We start from the raw sequence: 12,406 nt of genomic DNA on the forward strand, positions 1-12,406 counted from the left end.
CTGACATGTGCCACAACATCAATGAACCTTGAAAACATTATGCTAAGTAAAAGAAGCCAGACAAAAAAGACCACATTTGATGTTTCCATTTATATGAAATGTCTAGAACAGGCAAATCCACAGAAACAGAAAACAGATTAATGGTTGTGAAGGGCTGGGGAAACTAGAGTATGAGTAACTGCTAATGAGTAGAATTTCTTTCTGGAGTGATGAAAATGCTCTTGAATTAGACAGTGGTGATGGCTGCAACAACTTTATGAATGTACTCAAAATTATTAAATTATAAATTTTAAAAGGGAACATGTAATGGCATGTGAATTACATCTTGATTTTTAAAAATGTGACGGCAAAGCATAGAGGTTACTGCACTCCCAACAGTTTAAAACCTCACTGACACGAAGCAAATCAGGACTTTACTGAGTCTTTTAAATGCCCTGGTGATAAAAATGAAAGGATAACTTTAAACTACATTGAACTCTTCACAAGAAAAGTATCTAACAGAGAAATAATTAGTTTCATTAGAAGAAAGGCTATTCTTAATTGAATCGAGCTAAAGACAGTAATCTTGTAAGAGTGTAAATGAGATTACGTTACTCCCTTGCTTACAAATACTCCGATTGCTTACCACTGTGTGCTATGCTAAGTCACTTCAGTCACTTTCCGACTCTGTGCGACCCCATAGACGGCAGCCCACCAGGCTCCCCCGTCCCTGGGATTCTCCAGGCAAGAACACTGGAGTGGGTTGCCATTTCCTTCTCCAATGCAGGAAAGTGAAAAGTGAAAGTGAAGTCGCTCAGTCGTGTCCGACTCTTAGCGACCCCATGGATTGCAGCCTAAAAGGCTCCTCCATCCATGGGATTTTCCAAGCAAGAGTACTGGAGTGGGGTGCCATTGCCTTCTCTTGCTTACCACTGTAACAAGAGTTAAAATACAAATTCTTCAACACAGTGTACAAGGCCCAACATGATAAGCTAACCTCAGCGTCTACTATCCTCTTACTGTACTCCAGCTGTATCAGCCTTCTTTACTTCCCCAAACATACCAAGTTGCTTCCTCTCTCAGACTTTTGCCATTTTTCCTTCTTACTGAAATGCTTTTATCTTAAACCTTTAGAGTTCTCTCTGATCATTCAGCTAAAATGTTACCTCTTTAAAGAAACTATTTATTTACTTATGTACAGGCTTACTCCCTCCATTAGAATGTACGCTACCCAGGGTGGGAACTCTGTGTATTTATGTACAATAATGTTGCCCAAGGCAGGATGCCTCAATCAACATCTGCTGAATGAATGACCTACTCAGGTACTAATAAAAAATAAATTTAATTGTGGTTACAAGCCAGTAAAGGCAAGGATCTTATCTATTTCTGTACTCTCTTGCTTAGCATAGGGCTTTATTCCTAAAAACTTTGTTAAAATGAACTTTGCTGAGTCCTCTAGACTTTTCTCTATAATCTCTTAAACCACCACCCAGAATAAAAGACTCATGTCTAGGAAAATCTCTGCCAGTGTACCAAAATTAATCAGTTACTTTTCTATTTGCAGTTTTAGTGGGTTATTTAAATTATAAATGTTCTACCTTATCTCTTACCTTTAGCCACTTTCTGCTTTTCTTCAACTTAGAGAAGTTATATAAATTCCCTTTGTCAAATTTTGATTCTGTGTAAAGAAACACAAAGAATAAAAAAAAACGAAAGGACAACTGACCCAAGAGAACTGATAGTTCAAAAAGGGATCTCATACCACACTGACCTGACTGTAGAACTCCATTCAATGAGTATGTGTTTAACATTTCAGAAGTGCTTGCTCCAGAAGTCTCACCAAGCAATGAATTTGGAGGTTCTTCCTTAACTTGTATCAAGGGATCTCCAGACTGAGGCAATAGAGGATTACTGTCATCCAGTCCATCTTCACTTTCATCACTACAAATCAAAGAATGATGAATCCACAATAAAAACTGACCCAGAAAAATATTATAATTTATGGTTAGTAGACTAAACACTTTACAGAAGAAATTGATCCTTTGGTTAAGTTGACTGTATTTTATGAAAGAAAGAAGGAAAAAAAAATTCTAAAACCAGTAAGATATTTTAACCCTAAAATCTACAGGAATAATGGGAATCAGAAATGTGGTAAAAAATTACATGGGGAAGATGGAATACCATACCTAGAAATATTCCTGTTGAAGATGGCTGATGTTTGTCGCAGGAAATGGTCCAATCGGAGGGCCCTCTCCAGGTATTGAAGGTAGAGGGGCTTTGCCAGCTCAGTGCAGCCGCCATCGTCCCCGGCACCCAACTCCGAGGCCATAGAACAAATCTGTCTTCATGCACAAGGGTTTCCGACTGCACGGCTGCAGAATGGAGATAAGTAGTAAAAAGATGAAATGCTATTCCCTCTCCCTTTATTTTGCCTGCTTGCTATCAACGTGAAGAGAAATCAGAATATAAGTCTACAGTATCATCTGCCTCCTAATGCAAAGGCAGAAGTTAAAAGGATGAAAAAAAATCAAAATATAGAAATACTGTCATCTATCATTATGAAAATTCATGATACTTTTCTGAAACAGTGCCTTAAAATTTATACCCTACAATTCTCTTTCACCCTACAATTAATAACTACTCACAACTATCCAAATCTGTACCATAAATTCACTGTTGTACATCTCACAGAGGAGCACTTGTTCTCAGCATCACCCTTCCAAACAGCTACTTCCTTTTTCATTTTGTATCTACATTCATACACGTATGTGTGAGGTAGTAATTGTAATCCATTTACAAGGGATTAGATACACTGGCAAAGTTTTTTACTATACTCTCTCTTATAAATATGCCATTAAATATAAAGATTTAGAGATGATTTTAAAAACTGGAGGAAAGAGCATAAAAGTGAGAGTAAGAAACCTGAGCATTTTCTTTGCTAACTTATGTTGTTAAGGAGAATGTTAGAGTCAGGACATCTTCACTAGAGAATCGACATGACAACTTTCCCCCAACTGTCTTTCATGTAACATCTTCTACCTTATAATTGGGTCTCTTTAAAGAGTTATGGGGTTGAGCCAGGATTAAACAATGGGACAATACAGAGCAATTAGCCCACCATCTGATATACAGTGAGTACTCAACAAATAGTAACAGTAAATTATTTTGTAAAGTTGATAATCCAATAAATTCAGGTATAATCTTTAAAGGAAACCAAAATATCTTTATCGTGAGTTGTCTTCTCTTTTTATTATGAAGCATTCGTCACTCAGTCATGTCAGACTCTTTGCGACCCCATGGACTGTAGCCTGCCAGGCTCCTCTGTCGATGGGATTCTCCAGGCAAGAATATTGGAGTGGGTTACCATTCCCTTCTTCAGGAGATCTTCCCAATCCAGGGATCAAAGCCAGGTCTCCTGCATTGGAGGCAAATTTTTTACCACTTAGCCACCAGAAAAGGGGCCTTTTTATTTTTATTACAGGTTTAAAATTTTTCCTAATATAATCTTTCTCTTATACTCCCTTAATTTTTTAAGAGAATGTTAAAAATTCTCCCCTGATTGTGCTACAGATTCAACATGATCCCTATCAAAATCCCAGCAGGCTTTTCTCCTCCTCCTCCCCCGCCCCCTGCCCAGAAATTGACAAGCTGATTCTTAAATTTATATGGAAACTCAAAGAACCTAGAATAGTCAAAATAATTCTGAAAAAGAACAAGACTGAATGATTTATACTGTCTGATTTTAAATGTATTTATAAGAAAGCTACAGTCATTAGGACAGTGTGATACTGGTATGAGGATAACCACACAGACCAATGAAATAGATCTGAAAAATCCAGAAATAAACCTCATATTTACGGCAATTCATTTTCAGTAAAGGTGCCAAGGCAATTTCAATGGGGGAAAGGATAGTCTTTTCAACAAATTGTGCTGGACAACTGAATAAATAACACATACAAAAAACTTAATTTAAACCATTTACCTCATACCATGCAAAAAATTCAAAATGGTTCAGAGATCCAGGTGTAAAACCTCAAACTATAAAACTTCGTTCTACAAGAAAAAAAACCCTCATAATTTCAGATACTTTGCCAACAAAGGTCCATCTAGTCAAGGTTATGGTTTTTCCAGTGGTCATGTATGGATGTGAGAGTTGGACTGTAAAGAAAGCTGAGCACCGAAGAATTGATGCTTTTGAACTGTGGTGTTGGAGAAGACTCTTGAGAGTCCCTTGGACTGCAAGGAGATCCAACCAGTCCATTCTAAAGGAGATGGGCCCTGGGTGTTCTTTGGAAGGAATGATGCTAAAGCTGAAACTCCAGACTTTGGCCACCTCATGCGAAGAGTTGACTCACTGGAAAAGACTCTGATGCTGGGAGGGATTGGGGGCAGGAGGAAAAGGGGACGACAGAGGATGCTGGATGGCATCACCGACTCAATGGACTTGAGTTTGAGTGAACTCTGGGAGATGGTGATGGACAGGGAGGCCTGGTATGCTGTGATTCATGGGGTCGCAAAGAGTCAGATATGACTGAGCGACTGAACTGAACTGAACTGAAAGAACTCTGGCAACTAAATAAGATAAGTCAAGTAAAAAATATGCAGAAGACTTTGAACAGGTATTTTACCAAAGAAGATATACAAATAATTAATAGAAGATGGAGATGCTCAACATCAAAAACTGCAAATTAAAATTACAGAGTGATACCATTTACACACACTAGAACGGGGGAGCCCAGTAGGCTGCAGTCCATGGGGTCACTCAGAGTCGGACAGGACTGAGCTACTTCACTTTCACTTTTCACCTTCATGCATTGGAGAAGGAAATGGCAACCCACTCCAGTATTCTTGCCTGGAGAATCCCAGGGACGGGGGAGCCTGGTGGGCTGCTATCTATGGGGTCGCACAGAGTCGGACACGACTGAAGCGACTTAGCAGCAGCAGCAGCAGCAGAACAGTTCTGGTAAAAAGATAATTGCTAGGGAAGATGTGGAGAAACTGAAACCCTCATACATTGCTGGTAAAAATGTAAAATATTATAGCCACTACTGAAAAGTTAGGCAGTTGCTTGAAAATTTGAATACAGAGCTACCATGTGATCTAGCACTTTCACTCTTTGTTATCTATTCAAAAGAAATAAAAACACACATCCACCATTCAAAGCCTTTTATGTGAATGTTCACAGCAATATTATTTATAGTAGTCAAAAACTGAAATAATCTAAATGCCTATCAGATAGTAAACGGATAAACAAAATGTGGCCTGGACAATGGAATACTAATCAGCAATAAAAAGGAATAAACAATTCATATATGCAATAACATGAACGAGCCTCAAAATTTTGTTAAATAAAAGAAGAGAAACACCAAAGACCACATACTGTAAGATTCCATTATATAAAATACCCAGAAAAAGCAATCTGTAGATACACAAGGTAAAGGACAGTGGTTTGGGGAGGTGTAAAGGGGGGAGTGACTACAAATGTGTATTAGAGATCTTTTTTCAGGCGAGTTGGAAATGTTTTAAATCAACACTGTAGTGATGGTTGCACAATTCTTTAATTTTGCTAAAAATCACTGAATTATAACTTAAGGTGAATTTCAAGGTATACAAAATATCAGCCTTGGTAACAAAGTAAACAATGTTAAAAATACTTAAAATACTTTTTATCAAAGTCTTTATAAAAAACTTTTAAATAAAAGTTCTTTTTTTTAAATAAAAGACTTCAATACATTCTACTTTTCAAATGAGGCCTAACATGTACCCATTCCAGATGATTTCAAAGAAACTTGGTATTTATAAACAAAGGGACTTCCCTGGTGGTACAGTGGATAAGAATTCACCTGCCAATGCAGAGGACACGCACTGGCCTGGGGAAGATTCTACATGCCACAGAGCAACTAAGCCCATGGGCCACAACTACTGAGCTGACATGCTGCAACTACTGAAGCCCATGTCCTAGAGCCTGTGTTCTACAACAAAAGAGAAGCCACTGCAATGAGAAGCCTGTGTACTGCAACGAAGAGTAGCCCCCTCTTGCCACAATTAAAGAAAGCTTGTGTACAGTAATAAAGATGCAGTGAAACCAAAAATAAAAACAAATAAATAAAATAAAGCAAGGGATTTCCTCGGTTGTCCAATGGCTAAAATTCTGCATTCCCAGTGCAGGGGGTCCAGGTTCAAACCCGGATCAGGGAACTAGATCCCACATGCTGCGACTAAGACCCAGCGTGGCCAAATAAATAAAAGTAATTAAAAAAAAAAAAAAACCTATTATAAAAATAGAGCAAAACTATCTTAGATAATAATATAACACATTTAATATACATACAAATTAAAGCACATCAAGCTGCTACTTGGAAGACCTAGGCAGTCATTTTTCCAAAGAAGACATAGATGGCCAACAGGCATGTGAAAATATGCTCAACAATGCTAACTATCAGGGAAATGCAAATCCAAACTACAATGAGATATCACCTCTCACCCATCAGAATGGTCACTATCAAAAAGTCTACAAGTAATAAATGCTGTAGAGAGTATGAAGGAAAGGGAATACTTCTACTCTGCTGGTGGGAATATAAACTGGTTTATCTGCTGTGGAAAACAACATGCAGGTACCATATGACCCAGCAATGCCACTGTTGGGTATATACCCAAAAGAGATGAAAATTCTAATTCAAAAGGATAAATGCACTCCAATGTTCATAGCACTATTCATAACAGCCAAGACACGGAAGCAACAGATGAACGGATAGAGAAGGTGTGGTATATATGTTGCAGCAACATGGATGGACCTAGAGCCTATCATACTAAGTGAAGGCAAACAGAGAAAGACAAGTATTATTGACATCACATACATGGAATTTAAAAAATAATACAAATGAACTTATTTACAAAACAGAAACAGACTCACAGAGAAAACAAACTTATGGTTACCAAAGGGAAAAGAGGGAGGGGAATAAGTTAGGAGTACTGAATAACAGATACATCACTGTATTAAAATAAACAAAAAGGATTTATTGCATGTTACTGAACCATTTTTTCTGTACACCTGAAACTAACACAGTATGATTAATCATCTATAGTTCCATATAAAAAGAAAAAATTGCTGCTTAGCTCCCTCCTAAGGTTTTATTACAAAATAATTGATATTATGCTTTACTTAATTTGCCTGATAATAAAAAATGATCTTAATTAAGGGACTGTAAAGGTATGACTACAAAGGAACACTAGGTGATTCAAAAGGAACTATTTCTTATATAATTCCTTAGTATCTAGGCTGCATACTAAACATGAACTCAAAACCAGGTAAGTCCAGGGAAGATCAGTTATTTGTATGGTCTTACAATGCTCAATGTGCCCCCCGGGACACCCCAGTCCTGTCGTCTGATTCTCTCAGAATCGCCTTTGTAGCACATCACCACTGACAGCTGAAACGGCAAACATGAAACAGCGCTCTCTTATTTCCACAGGACTAAAGGAGGAGGTGTATGAAGTTCTCCACAACAAGTTTTATGATGACATCTGGAGAGTCAATTAATATTTTTAAAGTGCTTGATTAGATTTTGTCATAAAATATACATAAAATTCACCATTTTAATCACTGTTAAGTAGAAAATTCAGTAGCATACACAAATTAAGAACACCCTGAAAATGCTTCTAAACTTCCTGTCAGATCCATCCCCATCTTCATGTGAAGAGCACCTTTTAAGATTCATCTAACCACAGGCTCTCACTGCAGTTTCAAAGGATGAAAGAACTATTAATATATGATGTCAGAGCAATTCACCACTGAGTGACCTGGTCCATACCCTGAACTCTGGCTCTTTAATTCTGATTACCCTGCAACTTGGACTGTGATCACCCTTTAGTTCTCAAATAAAGCTTGATATCCATGGTAAAGTATCTGCCTCGAAATCAAACCCATATACATCAAACTTACCTACCTACGTCCATGTATGGTTCTAGGCTGCTTGCATTGCATTGCACTGCTTTGCATTCTCTAATCACTGCTATGCCTTTATGGATACTGCCTTGCCCTTATCCTATAAATAACTTCTCTGTAAGGTAAGTCTCACCAAGCTGAGATGAAATCTCTCAAAGACAAAATGAGATACCCTGTTCCAGGAAACACTTTCAGATTATTCTTAGCTAAAACTTCTCGCTTCTTTGAACATCTATATGGTTATTTACAGAAAGGATGGCACTTACATGATCTTATACTTGACTAACTGTACATACACATGCATGCCTTAGCTCTCTTACTAAATAAACTTACTAAACTATTTGGGCAAAGAATCCCTATCTAATGAATCTATTTGGCTCTGATATTTAAAAATGACCATATTAATTTGCTTTTCAAAACACAGTCTTAAATGTCAAGGCTACAAAACTCTAGTTCTAATGTTACTTTCTATATAAAGACAATCTGTAGTCAATGACCATAGTCCTCCACGTCCATCCTGGACAAAAGACTTCCGGATAAAAGTTTAAATAAGACAAATCAAAAGATAACAAAAGTCAGGTAACAGAAACTTAAGCAGAATGGATTCAACCATTTATTATCTGTTGAACAACAGGAGAATGCATGAACTGAATGAATATCTTTCAGGGACTCCCCCATAAAATTTGTCTCCCAGGCAAGCTGAGATAAATATGGGGATAGAAGAGATCAAGGCATTACTTCTAGACAAGAAGCTGAAGGACACCTGCACCAACTGCCAATTCTTAGCTGAGAATTTCCATCCTCCCCCAAATGAAAGACCCAACAGGGAAAGCCATCCTATTTCTGAATAGGGGTGAGCTAACAGGCTCTGTTCAATGGTAGCCTAATCCAAGAAACAGTTTTTAGTTTAATTTTAATTTTGTTTTTTTAAGGGAAAGGGGTGAGTTCTAATCTTTATTTCTTAACGCAATGGTAATAACATGCTATATCACAATTAGCTCATAAAATACTACAATTACAATTCTGGCTATAAAGTATTTTTCATAAGACCTAAACATTTAGATTTTCCATAACTCCCCCCCCCATTTCTCTTTATAAATACTGCCCCAAGTTAGTTTCACACCAGTCATTTAGAGAACCATTTCCCAAAGTTTACTTCTCTGAGTGCTAGCTCGATATTAATAAATGACCATGGATATTAAAAATATTGGGTTTCCCTGGTAGCTCAGCTGGTAAAGAATCCGCCTGCAATGCAGAAGACCCCGGTTCAATTCCTGGGTCAGGAAGATCTTCTGGAGAAGGGATAGGCAACCCACTCCAGCATTCCTGGGCTTCCCTGGTGGCTCAGCTGGTAAAGAATCCACCTACAATGTGGAAGACCTGGGTTCAATCTCTGAGTTGGGAAGATCCCCTGGAGAAGGGAACGGCTGCCCACTCCAGTATTCTGGCCTGGAGAATTCCATGGCTTGTGTAGTCCATGGGGTCACAAAGAGTCGGGACACGAATGAGCGACTTTCAATTTCATTAAAAATATTAAAGCATTAAAGTCAGACTTAAGATTCTTCACATTTCCAATATGCTAATGTGCTTAGTCTCTTTCCAAGAGGAATTCTCAATTTATTTGACCATTTTATGGCAAAATCACTCATCAAAATATTTAAGAGAAGACCAGATTGAGAATCACTGACTTAGTCAGATACCTAAAGACAGTTAAATCGTAACTGCCTTTAAGAAGTAATTCCTGGTGGGAGGGAGGTTCAAGAGGGAGGGGAAAATACATATACCTATGGCTGATTCATGTTGATATATGGCAGAAACCAACACAATACTATAAAGCAATCCTCCTCCAGCTAAAAATAAATAAATTTTTAAAGAGAAATAATTCCTAAATTTATTTATATTAGTACAGAAAAGTCTGAATTAAAGTACAGCTCTTGTGAAAACTATAGCTTTAAAGCATTTTAAGGACTGAAGACAGTCTATAGCAGGTTATAGGCTAAAGCTCTAAAAGGCCAAATATTAAGGTAACAGAACAACTGGATTTCCCACCTGCACTCCTCCATAACTCAGGCAATCTGTAACCCAAACCTATTATGACTGAATGTGATTTACTGAGTTCAGAGCCACAGGCTACATTAATAATCTGCAGGGCTATGGCACAAATAGCAGGATCAGGCCAAATAAATAAGCTTTGTAATATTTTTAAAGATATAAACAGACCAAAAAAGAATGGAGATGTTATTTTCACATGAATAATAAAGTCACATTTCACTGATTCAGCTATTCAATTGCTGAACTCAGTGTAGAAAAAGATATTTCCTTCAGAGATTTAGTCTAACAGAGAATGTAAAGCTAGAACATAAAAACCACAATAAAATGCACACATGGGAAGTTACTTAAGAGATGTACAGATAAAGTGCAATGGAAGTTCAGGAAAAAAACTTCCTGAACTTATGAGTGTCAGACTGTGTTGAATGATAAACAAGGAATCTGCATGACTTACAAATATCTATCACTCTGAATTACAACAACACAAGAGAAGACTCTACACGTGGACATCACCAGATGGTTAACACCGAAATCAGAATGATTACATTCTTTGCAGCCAAAGATGGAGAAGCTCTATACAGTCAGCAAAAACAAAACCGGGAGCTGACTGTGGCTCAGATCATGAACTCCTTATTGCCAAATTCAGACTTACATTGAAGAAAGTGGGGAAAACCACTAAACCATTCGGGTATGACCAAAATCAAATCCCTTACGATTATACAGTGGAAGTGACAAGTAGATTCAAGGGACTAGATCTGATAGACAGAGTGCTGATGAACTATGGATGGAGGTTTGTGACACTGTACAGGAGACAGGGATCAAGACCATCCCCAAGGGGGAAAAAAATGCAAAAAAGCAAAATTGCTCTCTGAGGAGGCCTTACAAAGAGCTGTGAAAAGAAGAGAAGTGAAAAGCAAAGGGGAAAAGGAAAGATATACCCATTTGAATGCAGAGAGGTAAGAAAGCCTTCCTCAGTGATCAGTGCAAAAAATAGAGGAAAATAATGCAATGGGAAAGACTAGAGATCTCTTCAAGAAAATCAGATACACCAAGGGAACATTTCATGCATAGATGGGCACAATAAAGGACAGAAATGGTATGGACCTAACAGAAGCAGAAGATTAAGAAGAGGTGGCAAGAATACACAGGAAAACTGTACAAAAAAGATCTTCATGACCCAGATGATCACAATGGTGTGATCACTCACTAGAGCCAGACCTCCTGGAATGTGAAGTCAAGTGGGCCTTAGAAAGCATCACTATGAACAAAGCTAGTGGAGGTGATGGAATTCCAGTTGAGCTATTTCAAATCCTGGAAGATGATGCTGTGAAGGTGCTACATTCAATATGCCAGCAAATCTGCAAAACTCAGCAGTGGCCACAGGCTGAAAAAGGTCAGTTTTCATTCCAATCCCAAAGAAGAGCCAATGCCAAAGAATGCTCAAACTACCGCACAGTTGCACTCATCTCACACGCTAGTAAAGTAATGCTCAAAATTCTCCAAGCCAGGCTTCAACAATACGTGAACCGTGAACTTCCAGATGTTGAAACTGGTTTTAGAAGTCAGAGGAACCAGAGATCAAATTACCAACATCCGCTGGATCATCGAAAAAGCAAGAGAGTTTCAGAAATTTCCGCTTTATTGACCATGCCAAAGCCTTTGACTGTGTGGATCACCACAAACTGTGGAAAATTCTGAAAGGGATGGGAATACCAGACCACCTGACCTGCCTCTTGAGAAATCTGTATGCAGGTCAGAAAGCAACAGTTAGAACTGGACATGGAACAGACTGGTTCCAAATAGGAAAAGGAAGTACGTCAAGGCTGTATATTGTCACCCTGCTTATTTAACTTATATGCAGAGTACATCATGAGAAACACTGGGCTGGATGAAGCACAAGCTGGAATCAAGATTGCTGGGAGAAATATCAATAACCTCAGATATGCAGATGACATCACCTCTATGGCAGAAAGTGAAGAACTAAAGAGCCTCTTGATGAAAGTGAAAGAGGAGAATGAAAAAGTTGGCTTAAAGATCAACATTCAGAACACTAAGAACATGTCATCCAGTCCCCTCATTTCATGGCAAATAGGTGGGGAAACAGCGGAAACAGTGGCAGACTTTATTTTGGGGGGCTCCAAAATCACTGCAGACGGTGACTGAGCCATGAAATTAAAAGATGGTTACTCCTTGGAAGGAAAGTTATGACCAACATAGATAGCGTATTAAAAAGCAGAAACATTACTTTGTTGACAAAGGTCCATCTAGTCAAGGTTATGATTTTTCCAGTAGTCATGTATGAATGTGAGAGTTGGACCATAAAGAAAGCTGAGCGCCAAAGAATTGATGCTTTTGAACTGTGGTGTTGGAGAAGACTCTTGAGAGTCCCTTGAACTGCAAGGAGATCCAACCAGTCCATCCTAAAGGAAATCA

The 12,406-nt window shown here is 38.2% G+C and overlaps 1 protein-coding gene across 3 annotated transcripts in view; it reads right to left on the minus strand.

Annotated features, from left to right (window-relative positions):
- Positions 1-12,406, minus strand: part of INO80 (INO80 complex subunit) — a 124,045-nt gene that overhangs the window by 94,756 nt on the left and 16,883 nt on the right. For 2 of the 3 annotated variants that reach the window (XM_010847980.1, XM_010847978.1), the window contains exons 1-3: positions 2,166-3,251; positions 1,751-1,920; positions 1,590-1,657 (exon numbers count right to left, since the gene is read on the minus strand). In XM_010847980.1, the coding sequence (XP_010846282.1) occupies positions 1,590-1,657; positions 1,751-1,920; positions 2,166-2,308 (381 nt within the window). In that variant the 5' untranslated portion in view covers positions 2,309-3,251. Of the gene's footprint in view, positions 1-1,589; positions 1,658-1,750; positions 1,921-2,165; positions 3,252-12,406 lie in introns of those variants that run through there. The other variant, XM_010847979.1, reaches the window with a different exon arrangement.

Source organism: Bison bison, unplaced genomic scaffold (genome assembly GCF_000754665.1).
Source record: "Bison bison bison isolate TAMUID 2011002044 unplaced genomic scaffold, Bison_UMD1.0 scf7180017864259, whole genome shotgun sequence".
Lineage (NCBI taxonomy): Eukaryota > Metazoa > Chordata > Mammalia > Artiodactyla > Bovidae > Bison > Bison bison.